At 39.1% G+C, this 23495-nt stretch overlaps 1 protein-coding gene across 4 annotated transcripts in view; it reads left to right on the forward strand.

The window, feature by feature from the left end:
* The window catches only part of RNASE9 (ribonuclease A family member 9 (inactive)), a 50749-nt gene extending 44630 nt beyond the window's left edge, over nucleotides 1-6119 (forward strand). For 3 of the 4 annotated variants that reach the window (XM_039245272.1, XM_039245271.1, XM_039245274.1), the window contains 2 exons: nucleotides 3401-3527; nucleotides 5162-6119. In XM_039245272.1, coding sequence (XP_039101203.1) covers nucleotides 5177-5773 — 597 coding nt within the window. In that variant the 5' untranslated portion in view covers nucleotides 3401-3527; nucleotides 5162-5176 and the 3' untranslated portion in view covers nucleotides 5774-6119. Of the gene's footprint in view, nucleotides 1-3163; nucleotides 3264-3400; nucleotides 3528-5161 lie in introns of those variants that run through there. The other variant, XM_039245273.1, reaches the window with a different exon arrangement.
* Nucleotides 6120-23495: the final 17376 nt, after the last annotated feature.

Below are 23495 nucleotides of genomic sequence, written 5' to 3' on the forward strand. Positions count from 1 at the left end.
ATTTCATATCTTTACATTTTCACTGGTTAATTTATTTGTAAATTCTGGAAAACAATCTATTCTAAGAATATGTAATTCTCTGACTATAGAACACTATCTCAAATATTAGCTCTTACTACAATTGTTATTATTGTTTTTACCATATTTATGAACATATCAAACTCAAGTTAACCTTTCTCCAAATGTTTAGATATTTATGTTTTCAAATTTCAAATTTTTATCTCTATTAAATAAAGCTTGCTGTCCATATTTCTATATAAACTATTGCTGCTTAGAATCTTAGCTATCAAAAATGGAAGGATATTATCAGCTTTTCAAAGCTTTTTATTATATTTGCCAACTTTGTCATTCTGATCACAAATGGGTGATTGCCCACCTTATCAACTCACCAGCAGTGAGTTTATGAAGTATTATAATTGTACCAATTTGAAAGATACAATTTTAGTTTTTCCTTTTGTGACTGAGGCTATATGACTATTATGCAATCATAATCCATTGATGCCTTATTGTAAGATCTGTTAAATGTCTTGTATTTTAAAATTGATTTACTTTTAAAATACCACCTAATAATCTCTCTGAAATATGTATTTGTCTCCCTGGGGAGCCTATGACTCATCTTAATCTTTTATTTTATTTTTTTAAATTGTGGTTAAATACAGAGTTCTGACCAGGGACTCAGGACCTGCATTACAGAAAAGGCCCTTCCCTGCCTACAAATCTATAAGCCATCCTAACCCTCCCACGCATGTTTAAAAGTGAAAAGGAAAAGTAGGACTCAATCAGATAAGTGCACACCCATGTTCAAAGCAGCATTATTCACAAGAGTCAAACAGGGAAAGCAATTCATCCCAATTTTTTCCCAAAAACATTTACTGAAAAGGTCTAACACTTTCCCCACTATTTGGGGATGTTTTCTATGTCATTAATTACATGTATATGTATATGAAGGCAGTATTTCTCAAACTTTAGTGGGCTAAAACTCACGTTTTGAACTTGTTTAAAGTGCAAATTGGGGCGCCTGGGTAGCTTAGTCGGTTAAGCGGTTAAGCGTCTGACTTCGGCTCAGGTCATGATCTCATGATTCATTAGTTTGAGCCTCACGTCAGGCTCCGTGCTGACAGTTCAGAACCTGGAGGCTGCTTCAGATTCTGTGTCTTCCTCTCTCTCTGACCCTTCCCTGCTTGCACTCTGTCTCTCTCTCTCTCAAAAATAAATAAGCATTTAAAAATTTTTTTAAAAAAATAATAAAGTGCAAATTTATGGGCCCATTCACAGCACTTCTGATTAATGAGGTTTGAGGAAAAAACAGGGAATCTGGTCCTCCACAGGACATCCAGGTGGTTCTGCTGTGTGAGGTTGCCAGGCAAAAACTTAAGAAGCATAAGCATGTTTCAATCCATCTGTTCTCTGTTTCTGTCTCTATCTGTCTGTCTTACCCATTTACTGCTAATTCCTATTCCTACCCTTTGCTTCAAGCAACCACTAATCTACTTTCTGTTCTGTCTCAGTACTAACTTTGAACAAGTAGAAGAATGAATGTGAGTTGCTTTATTAGATATTAAAATATTTTCTAAAATGAGAATAAGTGAAAGCATATTACTGGCAGGTGAATGGATAAAACCATCATCAAAACACAACAGATAGTTCAGAAATAGAATTGTTTAATAGATAAGCTAACTTTTAAATTAGTGGTGAGAGAATGGATTTTATTCCCCAAATCATTGGTACTGGGATTATGGACAAATTATGTGAAAACAAAACCCACTTCTCACTATACTTCATAATAAATTCCAGATGGTAAAAAACTTAACATTTTTTAAAAGTCCACAAAAGCAATAAAATAGAATAGAAGCAAAAATGCATATACTTTCGGGGTAAGAAAGGATTTTGACAAGCATGAAACTACAAGCTGAGTTCATAACTAAAATATTAAGAAGTTTAGGATATAAAGGTTAAGGAGGTATCCTGGGCAGGCCCCGAGGCATGTCCTCAGTAGGAGCCTGACCTCTGCTGTCCATGCACCTGCTGTCCTGTTCTCTGTAGCTCAAGATGTCACAGATGCTCCAGGTTCTCGTTTATGGGACCGTGTCCTGAGCTCCCTGAACTGTCACAATGGGCTCACTCTCCTGAAGAGACTCCCCAGGGGAGTCTGATAAGACTGTAGAAACAGGGACAAGAGGAAGGGCTTATGCGTATGGTCACACCAGCACTGCCCACTCTCACGTCACCACTGCAGCCCAGTTTTTCCTTCCAGTCCCATTCTCTGCACTCCTGCCTTCAATCCTCCTGTTCTCCCCACTTTCTCATGTGTGCCCCAGCATCTGCCTTTCTCTCTCTTTTTTTAAAAAAAAATTTTTTTTTTTTTTTGGAAAGAGAGAGAGCATGTTGGAGGGGCAGAGAAAGAGGGAGAAAGGATCTAAAGTAGGCTCTGCGCTGACAGCAAAAAGCCAGTTGCAGGGTTTGAACTCAGAAACCTTGAGATCAAGACCTGAGCTGAAGTAAGATGCTTAACCAACTGAGCCACCCAGGCGCCCCAACATCTGCCTTTCTTTAACTCCTCAATTCTGACTTTTTCTACTCACATATACAAAGATTAGATCCAACCTGTTTCCATCTCCATGTAGCTCAAGTTTTCTGGGTTATAAGTATTAAAGAATCACTCAGGTTGCCTTAAGGGAAGACTTCTCTTATGCCAAGGGCACAGTGGAGTAAGAAAACCCAGGAAACTGCTCCTGCAGCAGCACAGCTAGGTTTCATGGCAGGTGGGCCGATTTCTTACAGCACTCCAGTGGTTCAAAGACAATTCTAATTCTCCCCACTTCTTTTTTTTAAAAGTAGGCTCCACACCCATCACAGAGACCAATGTGGGGCTTGAACTCACGACCTTGAGATCAAGACCTGAGATCATGGGACAGATGTTCAACCGACTGATACACCCAGGCACCCCTGGTTGTTGCCACTTTTGTGATCTCCGTGTTTCTGTTGGTCTCTTCTGACAGTTACAAAGACAGCCTAGAGAAAGAAGTATGGATTAGCCTCAGGAAAGGAAACTAGACTGATAAGGGCCACAGTGAATAACAGTGAAGAACCAAATTGTAAACATCAGACAGACTTGTGACCTGGGTTTGAACCAGGGTTTTGGCAGGTCCAATGTAAAATTTTAAGCAGCCTCCTTTCACAAAGAAATGCTGATTACAATGAAAACAAAAACAATACTAAAAAAACAACATGTTTATCATAAGGTTGTTTGGATTAAGAAGATGGTAATGTATAGATAATGCTTTGCACATCATTGCTTATTGTGTTAGCCATTATTATTTATTATTTTTATTTCAGGGAAACCCCAAGAGTGTATTTATTTCTGCTGCTTACACTTGGTTTTTTCCCTTTCTACTCCAAGTTCCTGTACTCTTAGGGGATGCCAATTTCCCCAATATCTGGATCTCTCCAGTCCACCCCTTGAAGCACCATTCTCTGAAGCATAGACACCACAAAGACTGAACAAGGTCAAGAGACTCCACGCACAGGTAGGCCCGGAAGCCTGTTCTCTGGTATACCTAAGGCACTTGCCTTTGTCTTGGAAGAAAGCCTCCTTGGAGAATTAATGATTAACAGCCAGATTTGGACTAGAACTGGAAAATGTTAGATAGGCCCAAGAATTCTCTATGAGAGATGACACTTTGCTCTAAAGGGTAGACTGTGCCCTGGGTAGACTATGTCTAGCAGTTGGCCACAACTCCTGTGACACATGTTCTACTGCTCAGGCTCTTGCAAGGAAAGTTTTAAAATAATTATTTAACATAACAACCACAAAGCCTAGTCATAACATGCTTCATTGGTATATATCAAAGTAAACATTTTCATTTCTTTTTAAGGTAAGACAATTTTTAAAATAATGTAAGTCATCTCAGTTATACACATTTGTGTTGCAGAGACACTTGCTCACGTATGTTTAAAGTACTGGGGGGTCTTGGGGTGCACGGATGCCTCAGCTGGTTAAGCATCGACTCTTAATTTCAGCTCAGGTCATGATCTCAGGGTTCATGAGTTCGAGCCCTGCATCAGGCTCTGCACTGACAGTGTGGAACCTGCTTGGGATTCTGTCTCTCTCCCTTTCTTTCTGCCCCTCCCCTGCTCACACTCTCTTTCTCTCTCTCAAAAATAAATAAATGAACTTAAAAAAACAAATTACTGGGGGATTTTGGTGCAGCCTGCTGTGGGGTGAAATAGACAGGGAAACTCACAGAGAGCAAGGAAAGTAAGGACTGAAATCTCTCATGGTGAGGTTACCATAACTCTGCAAGCAGACTCACAGGATGGAGAGAGTTTAGGGATGTGAAACCCTGTCACAGGAAACCATGAAGCCTACCTAAGAGATGAAAAAATAGGATGAAAAAACACCCTCACAAGGTAAGTGATGCCGGTCAGTGGCAGAGTATTCTGAGTGGTAACAGGAGGCAGAGGAGGCTGCAAAATGGACCAAGCAACTCCAGGCAAGGAGGGTGTGCTGAAAGCATATGCACAAAGAAACAGCAGATGGTTGTTCATCTGACCCCATATAACTTGCTTGATCCCTTCTCCCAGGGCATCTATGGTCAGAGATGAGCAAGAAGAGAAGTCATAAGATGAAGAATTTCCCTCATAACAGCAGGGGGAGGTGAGGGAGGATCACTTACAGCTCTTTGCAGTGTGAGTTCACAACTCCTAAGAGAACAGATGCATTTGTTCCGGATGGTGGGAACACGTGAGCCTCCTCTCTGCTTCTGTCTGTCTGTCGGTCTGTCGGTCTGTCGGTCTGTCTGTCTCTTTCCCCACTGCTGTCTTGACCTTCTCTCTTTCCCTCCTGCCCTCTGTCTTTCCTTTGCTCTCTTCCTTATCCTTCCTTGTTTCCTCACTCCTCTCTCTCTCTCTTCCTTTCTTCCTCCTTCCTTCACCTTTTCCTCTCAGATCCACAGTCTTCCAGACTGAGCACAGGCCTAGGAAGGTTACTTTTTAGTCTATATTTCAGAAATAGTTAAATATATTCCGAGTTGTCAATTTGAAAACTGCTCAAAGTCTTCGAGCTCGGAACGGCGGTACGTGGCAGAAACGAACATTGCCCAACACAGGAATAGAAGCGGACACAGTATGGAAGTGGTTCACATTCCCTTATCTCCCGTAGTCCCCACAGGAAAGCATGTGGACCCTGATTGCCCTGCGGCCCCTTTCTCTCCTGCTGCTCCTGCTGCTGCAGCCACTGCAGTTGAAAATCTTGATTCAATATGCTCCAATGTCGGAGGAAGAGGTAGAGCACTTTGAGGATTATTTGGAGGAGATGTACAGCACGGGACCTACCCTACCACCCACTAAAGATGTCTTCAAAAGTCGCACCATTATCTATTCGAGAAGACCCTTAACTGATTCCAACTACTGTACTGATGAAATAAAAACGAAAAATGTCCACAACAGATTCCGTTGTGTAAAAGAACATTTCTTCCTCCAGACTTCATTTGAGGAACTGCAAGACATCTGTAACAATCTGTTTGTGTCTTGTAAGAATGGGGTGAAGAGATGTCACAGGAGCAAGCGATCAATAAAAGGAGTGTACTGTAATTTAACCAGAGGAGTGGTAATGACAGACTGTGTCTATGAATCTTCTTATAGGCAGGGATACGTCCTTATGACTTGTCGATGGCAAGATGATATTCAAGAAATTATCCCTGCTTACATAAATGATATTATAGAGACAAGTGATGTTATCAAGGAGAAACCTGTCCTCCAGGGTTACTTCTGACTCTTCTAAAAGAGGATTCTCTAAGAAGTCAAGAGTAGGAGGACACAACACTCTCCATACAAATCCTTACAGGTCACAATTAAGAATGGTAATGTCAATCCAATTCATTTTAATCATCCACTGTCTTCCCTTCTTCTCCTGACACCATGCAAAGACAATGTGGGCTAAGTTCATAGACGGTGCTCTGAGATGTGGTTTCAAACAGGTCACTTCATTTAGCACATTTTGGATGTGTTTGTAGGGTGACTGCCTGCAGGGAAAGGGTGACCGGCTCCAAGAGGAACTGGAAATAGTTGTCTGGAGTGTGCTTCTAAGTTGTATTCATGTACATCTCTAGTTCAGTAGAAAAAATAAAGTGCATTGACCTAACAATGTGTCTCTAGTATGGTTATATGGGGTTTCTCGGTTGGGAACTACCTTTCTCTATGACATAATTTGAAAGAAAAAGAACTCGAAGCTCCTCAAGAAATTGTGCAATTCAACTTTCCAGTACTATATTTGTAGATATTTAGCCCATTCTGTTCTTTCCATACAACAAAATGCTCAATGAGAACATGAAGGTGTAGATTCTAATAGGAGACATCTCAGGATAAATACCTAAATATTCAGGATGGCAAGCTCCCCAAGGTACTTTTCAACTGCCCAGTACTATTTTTGTAGATTCCCACATCTTTGCTTTAGCTTAGACATCACTGTTCACAAAACTACAAACAATTCCTCACTTTCTGGAAAAGTCACACTTATTCACAATTCCTTTCCTGAATTGCCACTAGATGTGGCTTCATTTGAGAATATGCCACTTCCAAAAAAGGCTGAGGAATCTGTATGATGGAGGAAATCTATCTGTCCAGTTCAGGTAATAATTTCTCTCCCTTTGTGAAATCCTTAACATCTTTTTCAAAGTTTTTTTATTTATTTATTTTGAGAGAGAGAGAATGGGGGAGGCACAAAAAGAAAGGGGGAGAGGGAATCCCAAGCAAGTTCTGAGCTGTAGGTGCAGACCTTGAGGCAGGGCTTGACCTCACAAACCATGAGATCATGACCTGAGCTGAAATCAAACCAATTGAGCCACCCAGGCACCTCCCCTTAATATCTTTTCATTATTATTTTCAATAACTTATGGAAAATGGGATAAGAAGGAGGGAAGGGAGATGGTAGGGGGAATGTCTGTTACTTTTGCACATTGTACTGAAATCTAATCTGCCCACTTCTTCCCCAGTCCTTATTCTTGTCTTTAGACTCAGAACTAAGATCCTACTTTATCAATTAGTTGATGTAAATAAGGGTCTAGGGCGGAAGAATGTCAGACCCCATTTCAGTGACTAAGGAGAGAATACCAGAAAATCAAACCACTGTTCACATGGAAGCTTGTGGCTTTTAATTGTAATGTCTGAGTGAATGAGGATCCCATTAAACTTTAGAAATCTCCATGGTGTGCTCTAAAAGCCAACCTTCTCTACATCAGCCGAAGAAGTTGTGCATATAGGTTAGCGTGAGTATGTGCTATGGACCATCTCATCTGGGACATGCTCATTTCACCTATATTGGGATTATCTAACATACAATATATTTGTGAGAGTATGGTATAGTACAATAAAAAAGGCAGAAAATGATCATAACATATCTTTTTCTCTTCAGATAAATGATCTGATCCATACACATTAGAGTCATGGAAATAGAACAAAGATTATTTACACAGATTGTTCTTTTTATTGAATATTGCATAAAAAAATCCAGATCCTGGCCTTGATCCATGGGATTACTTAAGATAGATCAAAACTATAATTTTTAGCTTCATCCATTGTAAGATTTTAAAAGATTATCATCCAGTCTCCATTAGCATTCTCTCTTCTTTAATACCAAGTTAATAAGATGAATACTGTCCATAACTTTGACTCGTATCACAATTTATTCTTTACATTAGAATCCCTTGAGATGATGCAACTTTATTTTTTTAAATGGTGTAAAATATACATAACACAAAATTTACTACTTTAGCCACTTTTAAAAAAAATACTAATTTTTGAGAGAGAGATCATGAGCAGCGGAGGGACAAAAAGAGAGCAACACATAGGATCTGAAGCAGGCCCTGCACTGAGAGTGGAGAGCTCGATGCAGGGCTTTAACTCATGAACTGTGAGATCATGACCTGAGCCAAAGTCCGACACTTAACCAACTGAGCCCCACCCAAGTGCCCCTACTTTAGCTACTTTTAAGTGTATATTTTAGTGGCAGTAAGTGCATTCATACTGTTGTGCAACCATCACACTAGCCATCCCTAGAAAATTTTCCTCTTGCAAAGTGAAACTCTGTGTACACTAAACAGTGACTCCCCCAATTACCCCTCCTCTCAGCCCCAGGCAACCCCCACCATGCTACTTTCTGTCTCTTATGAATTTGACTATTCTAGATACCCCATATGACTAGAACCATACAGTATTGTCCTTTTGTGACTGGCTTATTCCACTTAGCATAATGTCTTCAGGGTTCATCTGTGTTGTAGCACATGTCAGAACTTCCTTCCTTAAGGCTGAATAATCTCCCATTGAATATATACACTACAGGTTGTTCATCCATTCATTCATCGATGAACACTTATTGGGTTGCTTCTACATTTTGACTGTTGGGAACAATGCTGTTTTGAGTAAGCATGTACTGTTTGAGTCTTTGCTTTCTATTCTTTTGGGTCTATGCCCAGAAGTGAAATTGCTGGATCATATAGTGATTCTATTTTTAATTTTTTGAGAAACCACCATGCTCTTTTCCATAACAGCTACACCATTTGACATTCTACCAGCAGTGCACTAAGGTTTTAATTTCTCCAGTCTTATCTTCACCAAAACTTGTCAGTTTCTTTCTTTCTTTCTTTTTTTAGTAACAGAAATCCTAATGGGTATGAAGTGATGATACAACATTAATTCTGTTTTAATTACTCAGTGAAGGAATGTAGGCCACAGCATTTGTAATGGTTAAAAAAAAAAAATAGACACAGTGTTTATTTCCTAACCAAAATAAACCCTAGTTGGTATTCTCCTTTGAAAATTTATGATGCACATAATGTTATTGAATAAGAGTGGAAGAGTAGAATCCAATAAACAAAGAGCACAGTGGTTCCTTATCTTCTATTCTAGCACAACATCCTCAAGGACATTAGGGGGAGTATAGAACCAAAGCTTGTCGCTATCCCTATCTTGCTCCTAACTGAAGAAAACTGATGATGTCTAGTTGAACCGTCTTCATTTGCCCCTGCATATTTTTGTGCAAAACTGAAATCATATTTCTGATTGATTCAAGGCCTACAAGAACGTTTTTTCAAACATTATAATGTACACAGCAGTCATAATACCTCACACTGTATTTTCTCTCAAGACTTAAACAAAATAAAGATTTCAAAGTGCTTTCATGTACTCTTTCATTGTTGGTCACCATAATCCTGTGTCACAAATGAAGGGGTCATATTCTCTGTCCACTGTTGGCTCAGAATAAGCTTGGTCACTTGTCCTGATCACACACAACTTAGGATCAGCAATGAGATCACACACTTTATCCAAACCTTTCTTTTCTTTCCTTCTCTAAGATGGATCTCTTTCACATGTCTGAAATATAAAGATCTTGTTATCTATGAGCTATCATTTTTTTTTTTGAAACACAAGAAAGAAATGGTTTGTTCCTTAATTATTGTGTTTGGTGCATTCTATGACTTGTGTTGAGTATGAGATAAATATTCCACCCCAGTTTTCATGGTCAGAAGATTACAAAAGCTAGTAAATATTATCAAGTTCTTCTTTAAGAGATCAAAGGAGATACCTCTAGTGACATAGAGCTTCTCTAGACATGACTCTAGTCTATCAAAACAAGAAGTAAAAGATGCTTTATCCAGATGAGATTTTGAATTCAGGAATACCTTTTCTGTAAGACTGGACTCTGAGACTATGTTTCCCAACTACTAAAATATAAACTTCAGGAGAACAAGAACATTCACAGTGACATTTGAAATGTCAATAATATACAAATCGACATTTCAAAATGTCAATATTTCACATTGTTCAGTTGTTGAAGATTATCTTCCTTCTCTTATTAAAATATATTCAGGGGAGGCTGGGTGGCTCAATTTGGTTCAGTTTTCAACTACTGGTTTCTGCTCAGGTAATGATCTCACAGTTCATGGGTTCAAGTCCTGCCTTGGACTCTGCACTGTGCAGAGCCTGCTTGGGATTCTCTCTCTCTCCCTCCCTTTCTCTGCTCTTCCCACATGTGTGCGAGCTTGCTCTCTCTCTCTCAAAATAAATAAATAAACTTAAAAAAATGAAAAATATATTCATTATAAATACGTTCAAGCAATTCACCACTTTACTATATGCTGTAACAGTAGTGCCAGAGCAGAAGAAAGAGCAGCAGGTTTTGAGGATGTCAGGAAGCAAAACATGTTAGATCTTGAACTAGAAGCTTGTGAAACAAAAAATCAAAATAGAGGGAGCACTTTTAAGAAGGGGTAGACATTAAGAATCTGAAAGGGAGAAATTTCAAGGAGAAAACAAGAGTAAGAAAAAGAGGTAGAGAGAGAAGATGAAAGCAAGGCCTGGTTACAAGGACGCCTCCATACCAGGAATAAAAGTTGTGTCAGTAAAGGGCAATTCTAAGGGGCGTTGTTAGCACATGGGAAGTCATCAGTGAATGTTATCCAGTGTCTGTGTCTTCACACCTTCTGTGCCTTTATGTGCTGAGGGCCTGGAGGTCTGAAAGAGTATTTCTAGAGAAGGCAGAGGGAGACAGACTGAGGCCTCATTTCTAATGGCACGCATTCCCTTGTTGATCTTCAGCAGGGTATTGAACACTCACTAAGAGATGGAGTTGCCATAATCTATTGCCCCTTAAAAGATGTTAGGTTGCACATTTAGACAAATGAGTGGTGAAAGTCTGTTAGTGTCTCATTTGTTGACATTCTGACCCTGGCATTTTGGAGAAGGGTATTGTGGCAAGAATTCAACAAGTAAGTAAAGATCTAAGACTACTAGTCCTGTGGCCTTCACTTATATTATGGTATAGATGAATCCGATACAACAAAGATTCTAGAAGACAGTACTTCAAACAGATAAAAGTTTTTTTCTCCTTTCTACAACAATCCAGGGGAGGCAATTTGCCCAGGGCGGGAAGGTGGCGGTCCTCTATGTGATCACTGAAGGACTGGGGTTCCTGGGGCACCTGGGTGGCTCAGTCAGTTAAGCGACCAACTTTGACTCAGGTCATGATCTCACAGGGTTCGTGGGTTTGAGCCCTGCATCAGGCTCTGTGCTGACAGCTAGCTCAGAACCTGGAGCCTGTTTCGGATTCTGTGTCTCCCTCTCTCTGACCCTCCCCTGCTCACGCTGTCTCTCTCTCTCAGAAATAAATAAAAAACATTTAAAAATTAAAAAAAAAAAAAAAAGGACTGGGGTTCCTTCCACATGATCACTTCCATTTCCCCAGCTCGGAGGTCTTGTCTTTGAGATCTGTACTCCAGTGCGGGAATGGGAACAAGTAGAAGGAAGCCAGCTTTCTCTGAAGGGGACATGGCCAAGAATATGCTCACATTTCTTCAGCTCTTATCACACTGGCCAGAACTTACTGCCGAGGGCACATTTGAGGCAAGGAATCTGGAGAATGTAGTTTGGTACTAAAAGGAAAATAGAAAAATGTGTCTTGGGAAGCAATTATTGGTCTGTCAGACATCTGATCTGACCAAGGAAATGTTTTTCTCAATGCAATTGATCATCATTGTTGCTATTATTCAGTCTGTAAACATCTGCCTTGACTAACTCCAGACCTCTATAGGAATTCAGGGAATGTACTCAATACTCATCTGGCTTCAAGTATGAGCATGTCTACATAGGATTATGATTGAGCAATAGAGTGTTGGCTCATTGTACAGAATCTTATGTCAGTCAGCCTGGAACAGAAGTAGAGAATCTATGACCAGTAGTGTCAGCCTAACATGATTGCTAAAACCCACCCGCAAAGGTTTGGTCCAGTGATTTTCAGCTCTCACTCGTGAACCAGAATCGTTTGTAAAACTTTAACTAACAAAATTGCTGAAGCTCTTGGAGATTTATTTGATTTGCTAGGTATGGATGAGACCTAGCCATCTGTATCTTTCACAAGCTCCACAGACAATTCTAAGGTTCAGCCAGAGTTCAGGATAACTGACAATAGTGTCCATGCCAAAAGTCTAACTATTGAAACAAACCAGCAAGATGATATTATACCGAAGATAGGAAATTCCTTTTACTAGAGGTGTGTGCATCAGGCTATGACAGATGGCTGACAAAATTCACTAATCTTCTACACCCAGGTCTCCTTGCTCTGGTTGCTGGAATGAAGCAACCCATTGCAAAATAACATGGGACCAATGACAAAGGGATGAGAATTAGTCTTTCTGGTAGTTCTGGTTCTCATTATAAATTTATGTTTTCCTTATAAGTTAATATATGGATGATGCTTAGCAGTAAGTCTCAATTTGCTTAATTTGGGGTGTGTTAACAAAATTAAGTGTCTGGAAAGTAAAGCTAAGAACAGATGCTCACTTGTAGAAATTTTACCAAGGTAATTCTAACTGGCCTCAATTAGGGACATTTTTGTCACAACTCTAACCAAAGTGCAATAATCATCATAGAGAACAATCTCAAAATTTACCTTATGCTACAACTCAGATGTGTAGAAAAGAAGGCAAAGTCTTTATTTTGTGGATAACTAATCTGCTATTCTCATGAGACACCAGTCATGGGGAAATTAATTAGGCCTCCCTTCCTTTTCCACTTCTCTGTGGAAAGGAACTATATGAGGAGAGAGGGGTTTCTGTTTCTACACTATGGCAGGAGAGAAGGCAAAGACTCACACAGATATTTATACACCAACATTCATAGCAGTATTATTCACAATAGCCCAAAGATGGAAAAAAAAAAAAACTCAAACATCCATCTATGAATGAATGGATAAACAAAATGTGGTATATACACATGGTAGAATATTATTTCACGTTATAAAGGAATGAAATTCTGATACAGGCTACAACATGGATGGATCTTGAAATGTTATGTTCAGTAAATAAGCCAGACTCAAAAGAACAAATATTGTATGATTCCACTTATATAAGGAACCTAGAATAATCAAATTCATAGAGACAAAGTAGAATGGCAGTGTAGCTCCTATTTCTGGATGCAAGGAGTTCCTTCCACGTGTAAAGAGGTTGGAAGCTGCTAGCCCTCCCTAAAAACAAGTAAAAAGCTGAACAGACTAAAAAAAAAATCACCAACTCATTTAGAATCTGTAAAAGAGTTGAAGAGAGGGCAAACTGCTGCCCCCAAGATTGGAGAGATTGATATAGGCAAATACAGAGAATAACAACTTAATGGAGGAGAGGCTTATGAAGAGTGTTAAATTAACAAGACACGGATGCCATTAAACTAAAGTGGCTTTAATTACTGAGTAGCCTTTGTAAGCACTAAGAAACTTAAGCCTGAAATGCCTCAAGGTGAAAACATTAAAACCTAAGGACAATCAATCACAAGCAGCCAAACTTGGCTTTCTCAAAGAAGGTGACCACGTGAGCTGTAGTCACTTAAATAATTTCCCTGATTTACGTCTTACCTCTTCTCTATAAAAGTCTTTCCCCTAGCTCCTTTTGGTGAAGCACTTCTAACCACTTTTAGTTGGGCACATGATTTGAATTGGTTTTTGATCAAATAAACTGAAAAATTCAATACGCCTCAATTTATCTTTAACAGGGGAAAACACTGTGGTAACCAGTGCAGGGGTAGGAAAATCAGAACTGTCATTGATCAATTGCTGGAGGATCAGTATGGACAGCTCTGAGAGTTAAAATTTGCAAGAGACCCACTCATGAGGAGGTCCCACAATTTTGTGAGATTTACCTCTTGAAGCTTCAGCAGGTTCCCTGAACAGGTTTCCCATATCACAGAAAAATCTTGGTGCTTCTGGCAGGGAGAGGGGAAAAGGAAACATTTTTTCTATGTTCTTAACATTCTGTTTTGTTAATGGAAGCACCCTGTACTTCTTAATGAGTCTTGCCCTTAGGAGAAACTAGTTAACCCAAGACTAATCTGCTGGGAAATTATCAGAGTCTGTTCTGGGGGAAAGAAAATATCCAACTCCAAAACACTCTAGCCGTCCTCTCCCTTGGAGAATCCAAGATATGACAGACATGACACAAGTGAGATTTTAACAGCCTCTGCAGAGTGTATAGTAGAACAGCCACTATCTGTTGTCCCTGCATATTGGTAATTCCTTTCTTCCAGTAGGGTTTGTAATAGGAACCTCAAATGTTACCTGAGCATATAGTCACCCAAAATAAAAGAGGTAGTTTCCATTTTCTTTGCAAGTAAAATTGGCCATGTGACTAATTTCTAGATAGTGGGATGTCTGTGGAAAATAACTGAAATGAGTGTAACTTCTGAAGCATATTCTTTTTTTTAAATATAATTTGTCAAGTTGGTTTCCATATAACACCCAGTGCTCATCCCAACAAGTGCCCTCCTCCATGCCCATCACCCATTTTCCCCTCTCTCCCAACCTCCCATCAACCCTCAGTTTGTTCTCAATATTTAAGTGTCTCTTAATTAATTTAAGTGTCTCTTAAGTGGTTTGCCTTCCCCTCTCCCCCCAACTATTTTTTCCCCTTCCCCTCTCCTATGGCCCTCTGTTAAGTTTCTCCTGTTCCACATATGAGTGAAAACATATGGTATCTGTCCTTCTCTGCCTGACTTATTTCACTTAGTATAGTACCCTCCAGTTCCATCCATGTTGCTACACATGGCCAGATTTCATTCTTTCTCATTGCCATGTAGTATTCCATTATATAGATAAACCACATCTTCTTGATCCATTCGTCAGTTGATGGACACTTAGGCTCTTTCCATGATTTGGCTATTGTTGAAAGTGATGCTATGAACATTGGGGTACATGGGCCCCTATGCATCAGCACTTCTGTATCCCTTGGGTAAATTCCTAACAGTGCCATTGCTGAGTCATAGGGGAGTTCTATTGTTAATTTTTTGAGGAACTTTCACACTGTTTTCCAGAGGGGCTGCACCAGTTTACATTCCCACCAACAGTGTAGGAGGGTGCCCGTTTCTCCACACCCTTGCCAGCATCTAGAGTCCTCTGATTTGCTCATTTTAGCCACTCTGACTGGCGTGAGGTGGTATCTCAGTGCGGTGTTGATTTGTATTTCCCTGATGAGGAGGGATGCTGAGCATCGTTTCATGTGTCTGTTGGCCATCTGGATGTCCTCTTTGGAGAAGTGTCTGTTTATGTCTTCTGCCCATTTCTTCCCTGGATTGTTTGTTTTTTGGGTCTGCTGACTGTTTCCTTTGCTGTGNTCATGTGTCTGTTGGCCATCTGGATGTCCTCTTTGGAGAAGTGTCTGTTTATGTCTTCTGCCCATTTCTTCCCTGGATTGTTTGTTTTTTGGGTGTGGAGTTTGGTGAGTTCCTTATAGATTTTGGATATTAGCCCTTTATCTGATATGTCATTTGCAACTATCTTTTACTATTCCATCAGTTGCCTTTTAGTTTTGTTGATTGTTTATTTTGCCATGCAGAAGCTTTTTATCTTGATGAGGTCCCAATAATTCATTTTTCCTTTTGATTCCCTTGCCTTTGGAGATTATCGAGTAAGAAATTGCTGTGGTTGAGGTCAAAGAGGTTGTTTCCTGCTTTCTCCTCCAGGGTTTTGATGGTTTCTTGTCTCACATTCAGGTCCTTCATCCATCTTGAGTTTATTTTTGTGTATGGCATAAGAAAATGGTCTAGTTTCATTCTTCTGCATGTTGCTGTCCAGTTCTCCCAGCACCATCTGTTAAAGGGGCTGTCTTTTTTCCATTGGATACTCTTTCCTGCTTAGTCAAATATTAATTGGCCATACATTTGTAGATCCAATTCTGGATTCTCTATTCTATTCCATCGGTCTATGTGTCTGTTTTTGTGCCAACACCATACTGCCTTGATGATGACAGCTTTGTAGAAGAAGCTAAAGTCTGGGATTGTGATGCCTCCCATTTTGGTTTTCTTCTTCAATATTACTTTGGCTATTCAAGGTTTTTTGTGGTTCCATACAAATTTTATGATAGTTTGTTCTAGCTTTGAGAAGAATGCTGGGATCGCATCTTGGCCTTTTGGCTAAGATCAAGTGAGAAGAATGCTGGTGCAATTTTGATTAGAATTGCACTGAATGTGTAGATTGCTTTGGGTAGTAGTGACATTTTAACAATATTTATTCTTCCAATCCATGAGCATGGAATATTTTTCCATTTCTTTGTGCCTTCTTCAGTTTCCTTCATAAGTTTTCTATAGTTTTCAGCATACAGATCTTTTTGTATTTTGTCAGTGTTTTTTCTTCATCTATTGACAGGATCATATGGTTCTTATCTTTTCTTTTTTTTAAATATAATTTATTGTCAAATTGGTTTCCATACAACACCCAGTGCTCATCCCAACAAGTGCCCTCCTCAATGCCTACCACCCACTTTCCCCTTCTTTTCTTTTGTTAATGTGATGTATCACATTGATTGATTTGTGAACCAGCCCTGCAATTCAGAAATGAATCCCACTTGATATGGTGAATAATTCTTTTTATATGCTGTTGAATTCGATTTGCTAGTATCTTGTTGAGAACTTTCCATCCATATTCATCAGGGATGTTGGCCTGTAGTTCTCCTTTTTTTTTTTTTTTTTTTTTTCTGGGTCTCTGTCTGTTTTGGGAATCAAAGTGATGCTGGCTTCATAGAATATGTCCAGGTGTTTTCCTTCCATTTCTATTTTTTGGCACAGCTTGAGAAGGATAGGTACTAACTATGCTTTAAATATCTTTTAGAATTCCCCAGGAAAGCCATCTGGTCCAGGACTCTTATTTGTTGGGAGATTTTTGATAACTGATTCAATTTCTTCACTAGTTATGGGTCTGTTCAAATTGTCTCTTTCTGTTTGAGTTTTGGTAGTATGTAGGTTAGGAATTTGTCCATTTCTTCCAGGTTGTCCAGTTTGTTGGCATATAATTTTCATAGTATTCCCTGATAACTGCTTGTATTTCTGAGGGATTTGGTTGTAATAAATCCATTTTCATTTGTGATTTTATCTATTTGGGTCCTCTCTCTTTTCTTTTTGAGAAGACCAGCTAGAGGTTTATCAATTTTGTTTATTTTTTCAATAAACCAACTCTTGGTTTCATTGATCTGTTCAAATTTTTTTTTCTATATTGTTTATTTCTGCCCTGATCTTTATTATTTTTCTTCTGCTGCTGGGATTGGGATGTCTTTGATGTTCTGCTTCTAGTCCCTTAAAGAAAAAATATTTTAGGGGTGCCTGGGTGGCTCTGTCGGTTAAGCGTCCGACTTCGGCTCAGGTCATGATCTCACAGTTTGTGGGTTCGAGCCCCGCGTCGGGCTCTGTGCTGACAGCCAGCTCAGACCCTGGAGCCTGTTTCAGATTCTGTGTCTCCCTCTCTCTCTGACCCTCCCCTGCTCATGCTGTCTCTGTCTCTGTCTCTCTCTCTCTCTCAGAAATAAATAAAAAACATTAAAAAAAAAAGAAAAAAGAAAGAAAAAATATTTTAATAGAAATGCAAAATAAAAGTAAAGTTTTTCACTTTCTGTATTCAAGAATAAGAAAATAAAAGAAAAACAAATTGAACAGATGGACCAGCAAATGGACTGAAGTACGATTGAAATTACATCAGTTTCCCCTAGAAGTCAAACTAGAAGCACTTTATAGTCCATAAACTAAGCAGGGAGAGACTTGTGTTCCTGGAGAGCAAAGTTGGCCCAGTTGGGTGGGGCTTAGTGTAATGGCTTTGTTCTCCACTAGATGACATTGCCTAGTTTACTGGGTGGATTGTTGTGGTGCTTTTAGATGTGTATGCATATGCGCAGGAAGGGTGAAAATGGTGCCACCCAGCTATCCAGCCTCTAGCATCAGAACTTTGTGCTCTCTGCAACCAGCAATCGTGCACCCCTCCTTTGTCTCTGGCTTCCATCCACTCCCTGCTTTTACATTGTCCATCAGTAAGGGAGGTGTTGCCAGGTGGCACCTCCCTCCTGAGTTTTATCTCAGATATGGCTGTTTCTCAACCCCTCACTTCTGAGGGATTGTGGCTTTGACCTGCTGAGACCTTCTGGAGGAGGGTCTCACTGAGCAATGGCTGGGTGCCGGCCCACCCTCAGGAACGTTTGAGAGACCGCGCTGCTGCCAATGCCCAGAGACTGTGGCTGGGTGCCAGCCTGACCCAGAAAATGTTCACGTGATCATGTAGCAGCAGTGTTTCAGGGATTCTGGAAAATCACAACCCATATCTGGCACCAGACTTCCCCCTTAATGCCCTTGTTCCAGCACCAGCAAATGTGGTTGTTTTCCGGGGTCCACTGGGACTTTGCCTGTGTGTGTAGAGGGGGATGCACAGCCTCTACCAAATGTCCTCCCAGCAAGGAAACCATCTCTCCCATGTGTCCCTAGGACTCCAAGGACCTTGCTCTCTGTTCCTGGGGATTCGCCCTTCTCACCAGAGCACCGCCAGGTATCAAGCTGTGGAGTTTCAAACTCTGTACTCCCCCTGTTTATAGTCTTAATGGGATTTAAACCCTCTCCTTTCTCTTTTCTCCCTTCTCCCTTTTTTGTTCAGTCCCTTGCAAACTCTTTTCTCTTTAGCTGCTTTTGGGTAGGGAGGGATGCTTTCTGTACTCTCCCCCCATCTCCATCCTCTCTCTACAACCAGAAACAGCTCTCTGCCCTCGGTGGCTTCTCTCTCCCCCACTTCACCTCTCTACACCATGTACCAGCTGAGTTATGTGGTTCAGGTTGTGCAAATTGTTGTATTGATCCTCAAATCAATTTTCTAAGTGTGCAAGATGGTTTAGTGTTGATCTGGCTGTATTTCAGGGACTAGAGAGACAAAAAAAAAACCCCATCCATGCTGTTCCACCATGTTGGCCCCTTCAAAAATGAAATTCTTAATAGGTGTTCTGGAAAAACTGCCTTGAGTGCACCATAAAACCTCACATGAACCCTCACACCCCTGCTCCTCAATAGTCCATACTGTCAGCATCCCCTTGGTTGTTGCTCAGTGCTAAGCATGCAGAAAAATCCTGATGATGGTAGGGCCTAGTGCCTGCCCTGGGCCTTCTGTTTCTGGCTGAGGGCCAAGACAAGTAGAATGATGACTCTGAACCTTACTAGAGACCTTGGGAAACCCCTGGGGCAGAGCTTGGGCATGATCAAAGGACAGAGTTGATGGGTTAAAAAAAAATAATGTAGGAAATTAGGAACATTCTGATATGTGTAGTAGTCCATGCACACACTGACCTCATTTACTTCATTATTCAGGATATATCAGAGGTCAGGTGTTCTCCCTACATGGGAACAGGTAATGATTTACTTCTTCTTTTTTTATGAAATTCTTTTTTTTTTTTTTTTTTTTTTTTTACAAATAGTTTATTGTCAAGTTGGTTTCCATATAACACCCAGTGCTCATCACAAGTGCCCCCCTCTGTGCCCATTCCCCCCTACCCCCCACATCCATCAGTCCTCAGTTTTTGTCAGCATTCAAGAGTCTCTCATGGTTTGCCTCTCTCCCTTTCCCCCACCGTTTCCCCCTTCTTCTCCCCCATGATCCTCCATTAAGTTCCTCCTAATCCTCCTAAACGTGCAAACATATGATATTTGTCCTTCTCTGCCTGACTTATTTTGCTCAGCATAACACCCTCAAAGTCCATCCATGTTGCTACACATGGCCAGATTTCATTCTTTCTCATTCATGTAGTATTCCATCATATAGATAAACCACATCTTCTTGATCCATTGATCAGTTGATGGACACTTAGGCTCTTTCCATGTTTTGGCTATTGTGGAGAGTGCTGCTATGAACATTGGGATACATGTGCTCCTATGCATCAGCGTTTCTATATCCCTTGGGTAAACTTCTAGCAGTGCTATTGCTGGGTCATAGGGGAGTTCCATTATTAGTTTCCTGAGGAAACTCCACACTGTTTTCCAGAGGGGCTGTACCAGTTTACATTCCCACCAACAGTGTAGGAGGGTGCCTGTTTCTCCACATCCTCGCCAGCATCTCGAGTTCTCTGATTTGCTCATTTTAGCCACTCTGACTGGTGTGAGGTGGTATCTCAGTGCGGTGTTGATTTGTATTTCCCTGATGAGGAGGGATGCTGAGCATCGTTTCATGGGTCTGTTGGCCATCTGGATGTCCTCTTTGGAGAAGTGTCTGTTCATATCTTCTGCCCATTTCTTTACTGGGTTGTTTGTTTTTGGGTGTGGAGTTTGGTGAGTTCCTTATAGATTTTGGATATTAACCCTTTATCTGGTATGTCATTTGCAACTAGGTAATGACTTACTTCTTATTTCAAATAGTAATGATAAAAATCATGAAAGCTAAATGTCCAGGTTTCAATAGCCTATACATATAAAATAAGGCTACACTTCCATTTTAAAAAGCTCATTTTAAAGACTTTTAAGTGCTCATTTCCCCAGATAGGGATGTAATCTCCCTTTACTGTCCTTGGGGAAATTCTGAATCCCCTGGTGGTGCTGACTTCTTGTGATCTCACAGATCCTTCAGGTCCTTCTCTCTGTCCAGGGGTCAGGGCCACTGACTGTCATGTCAGAGGATGTCACGAGCCTGCCTCCATGCTTGTGCTGCTGCTTCCAGCACTGCCTTGGCTTCAGGGGAGAGAGTGATGCTTCCCCTTGACTCCAAGGCCCCAAGATCTACTATTTCATTCCCTTACTTATCCAGAGCAGAGCTGTGATTAGACAGAGACAGCTTAAAAAATTAAATGTTAAGATAATTGGGATTTAAAAAATTTAAACAGCAGTAAATAAGTGGCAGACACCATCCTTAAATAAACCTCATTGTCTTTGGAGGTATTTCTAAGAGGTAGAGTCCTGGAAGTATACTTTAGAGGTCATATGAGTATTTGATTTGTGATTGTCGCCAAAATATATACATGTTTTGTATACTTTTCTATAACTGTGTTATACTTCAACTTTCATATGTCTTACTTTTTTTCTGGGTCAAAGAAAAATTACATTTTAAAACCCAATGTATATTAACATATTTTCTCCCAAAAAAGCAATGTCAATGCATACTGTTATAGAGAGTTTATTTAAATCCTTCTAGCCTTGCTATCAAATATATCATACTCCATTCTGATAGAAAAAATCTATAGGGCTACTAGTGAGGTTAAGTATCTCAAATGTTTACTGACAATTTATTTTTTTGTGAATTCCCTGTTCATATACTTTGCATATTTTTCTACTGGGCTGTTTATATTTATTCATTGATCTTAGGAGCACTTTATATACAATAGGTATTAATCCTTCTAGTGTATGCTGCAAACAGTTTTTCTGTTATGGTATTTTTACAAATTTGTTTTTGATATCTTTCATCATCCAGAGGTCTTAAAATTTATGCACTGAATTACAACTGATGATTTGCGTATCCTTTAACATTATAAAGATATTTTCCTTTATCTTCTGCATTGCTTTTATAATGTAATTTTTCAAAGTCTTAAATTTTAAATATTTGATTCATATTAAACCTTTTTTAGTGTATGATGCAAGATAGAAACTCAATTCTACTGACACTCAAGAAATACTCCCAACATGTTTTCTCTAGTTTCAGCTTCTGGCTAAAACTCCTAGAATGTGGGATACTGGGTGTAGAACCTAGTTGAGCCAAAATTCAGACCTACTGAACTATGAAATAATAAATAGATATTGTTTCAAGCCACTAAATTTGCAGTAACTTGTTGTACAGCAATAAAATGACAAATACAGTAAGACCAAGAATTTTGGCAACAACAAAAAACAATGTTATAGAAAGTCATTATGTTGAAACACACTTTCAAATGCTTCACCCAAAAATTATAGATAGAATTCTAAAATCAAATATGCAATGTTAACAATTAGGGAAACTGGGTTAAAGATACATAAAAAGTTTTGGGGTTGGTTTTTTGTTTTTTTTTTTTTTAGTATTTTTACAGATTTTCTCTAAGTCTGATATGAAGTAGCAATTCTCAGAGTAGCAGAAGCAATAATGGGAATGGTCATTAAGCACTTAAGAGAATGTTCAATCTCACTGGCAATGTGGGAAATGTAAACTATTATGATAATGACATATAATTGCATACATATTATAATTTGGAATTCTTCCAAGTACGTACCAAGAGAAACACACATACAGGCAAAGGAAGATGCACAAGAAAGTTCATTAAAGCACTATTTATATAATTACTGTTTGGAAGCTTAAATGCCCATTTATAAAGGAACAAATAAATAATCCAGTATATTTACAGAATCCACTAGTAAAAAATCAACCAATGGGATCTACATATAGTAGTGTTGATAACCTCAATAACAGTGTTGGTTGTTAATTTTAAGTGCAAAAGGATATGCAACAACATGAATTAAGTATATATAAATATATATTGTTTGTGGTATATGCAAAGCTAGTAAAAGTGTAAACATATCCACGGGAAAAATAGTCACTAACATCTCTTGAGTAGTTACTTCTGGAAAATGAAGAGAAAAGAATGGGAGAATAACATTAGCTGCAACTGCATCCTCTCAATTCTTTTTTAAAAAAATAATAAAGGGTGCCTGGATGGCTCAGTCAATTGAGCTTCAAACTCTTGATTTCCTTTCAGGTCATGATCCCAGGGGCATGGGATGGAGCCTTAAGTCCAGCTCCATACTGAGCGTGGAGCCTGCTTTGAATTCTCTCTCTCCCTCTCCCCTTTTTCCCCAATCATGCTCTCATAAAATAAAATAATAAAATAAAATAAAATAATAAAATCTGAACCACATATGGCCAATCAATAACATTTTTAAAATATTAATGCAAGCGTATGTGTTCTAGTATTATTTTTATTCTTTTCTATATCATTGATTTATATTATCATTTCTTAAAAGAGATCAAAGAGACCTAATTATAGAGTTCTTAAATGTGGAGATAGGAGGCAGAGATGGAAGTGCCTTTAATTTTTTTTAATGGAATTAGATGAAGAAGAACATTCTGATGAGTCTGTTCATGAGATTAGCTTTGGGGTAATAACTTAAAATAGTAACAGGGAAATAGTGAGTCAGCGATTTGTACCTTTATGTTAGTTTCTTTCTCTTCCAAATGTTAAGAGCTGTATTGTAACAACTAATGTTGAAACTGAACTGTTTTACAGAGGTATATCATTTTGATTTTAATCCCTTGAGTAATGCATATTGTTAAAGACCAAGAGTACTATTGAAATAATTAACCATATTCTGTCATCCAGAGAAAATTATGATTAACTTATTGGTTAATCTTCACAGATTTTATTCAATAAAATAAGTACCCATGTACTCAAATTTTTAAAGAAAGCTTGGGACCCATTTTTATAGTTCCAATCATGAGACTCATGCACTGGTACTATCTGCTGACACACCTCATACACATTGTAGATGCTGTGGGGTTATTTTTGAGACATGAACAGATAAAAAAAAATTTAGACCCACCATAAATTCAGCATCTACCATTTCTCTGGTAGTACACAAACATGTGCACGCACACAAATCTGCACATATATATATATGCTTAGATAGATGATAGATCTTTTAATGAGGTTGAATTCTTTATTTTAATAATTTATTTTATTATTATTTTTAAATGTATTAATTTATTTTCAGAAAGA

The sequence above is a fragment of the Hyaena hyaena genome, unplaced genomic scaffold, assembly GCF_003009895.1.
Source record: "Hyaena hyaena isolate Hyena2069 unplaced genomic scaffold, ASM300989v1 scaffold_256, whole genome shotgun sequence".
In the NCBI taxonomy this organism is placed as follows: domain Eukaryota; kingdom Metazoa; phylum Chordata; class Mammalia; order Carnivora; family Hyaenidae; genus Hyaena; species Hyaena hyaena.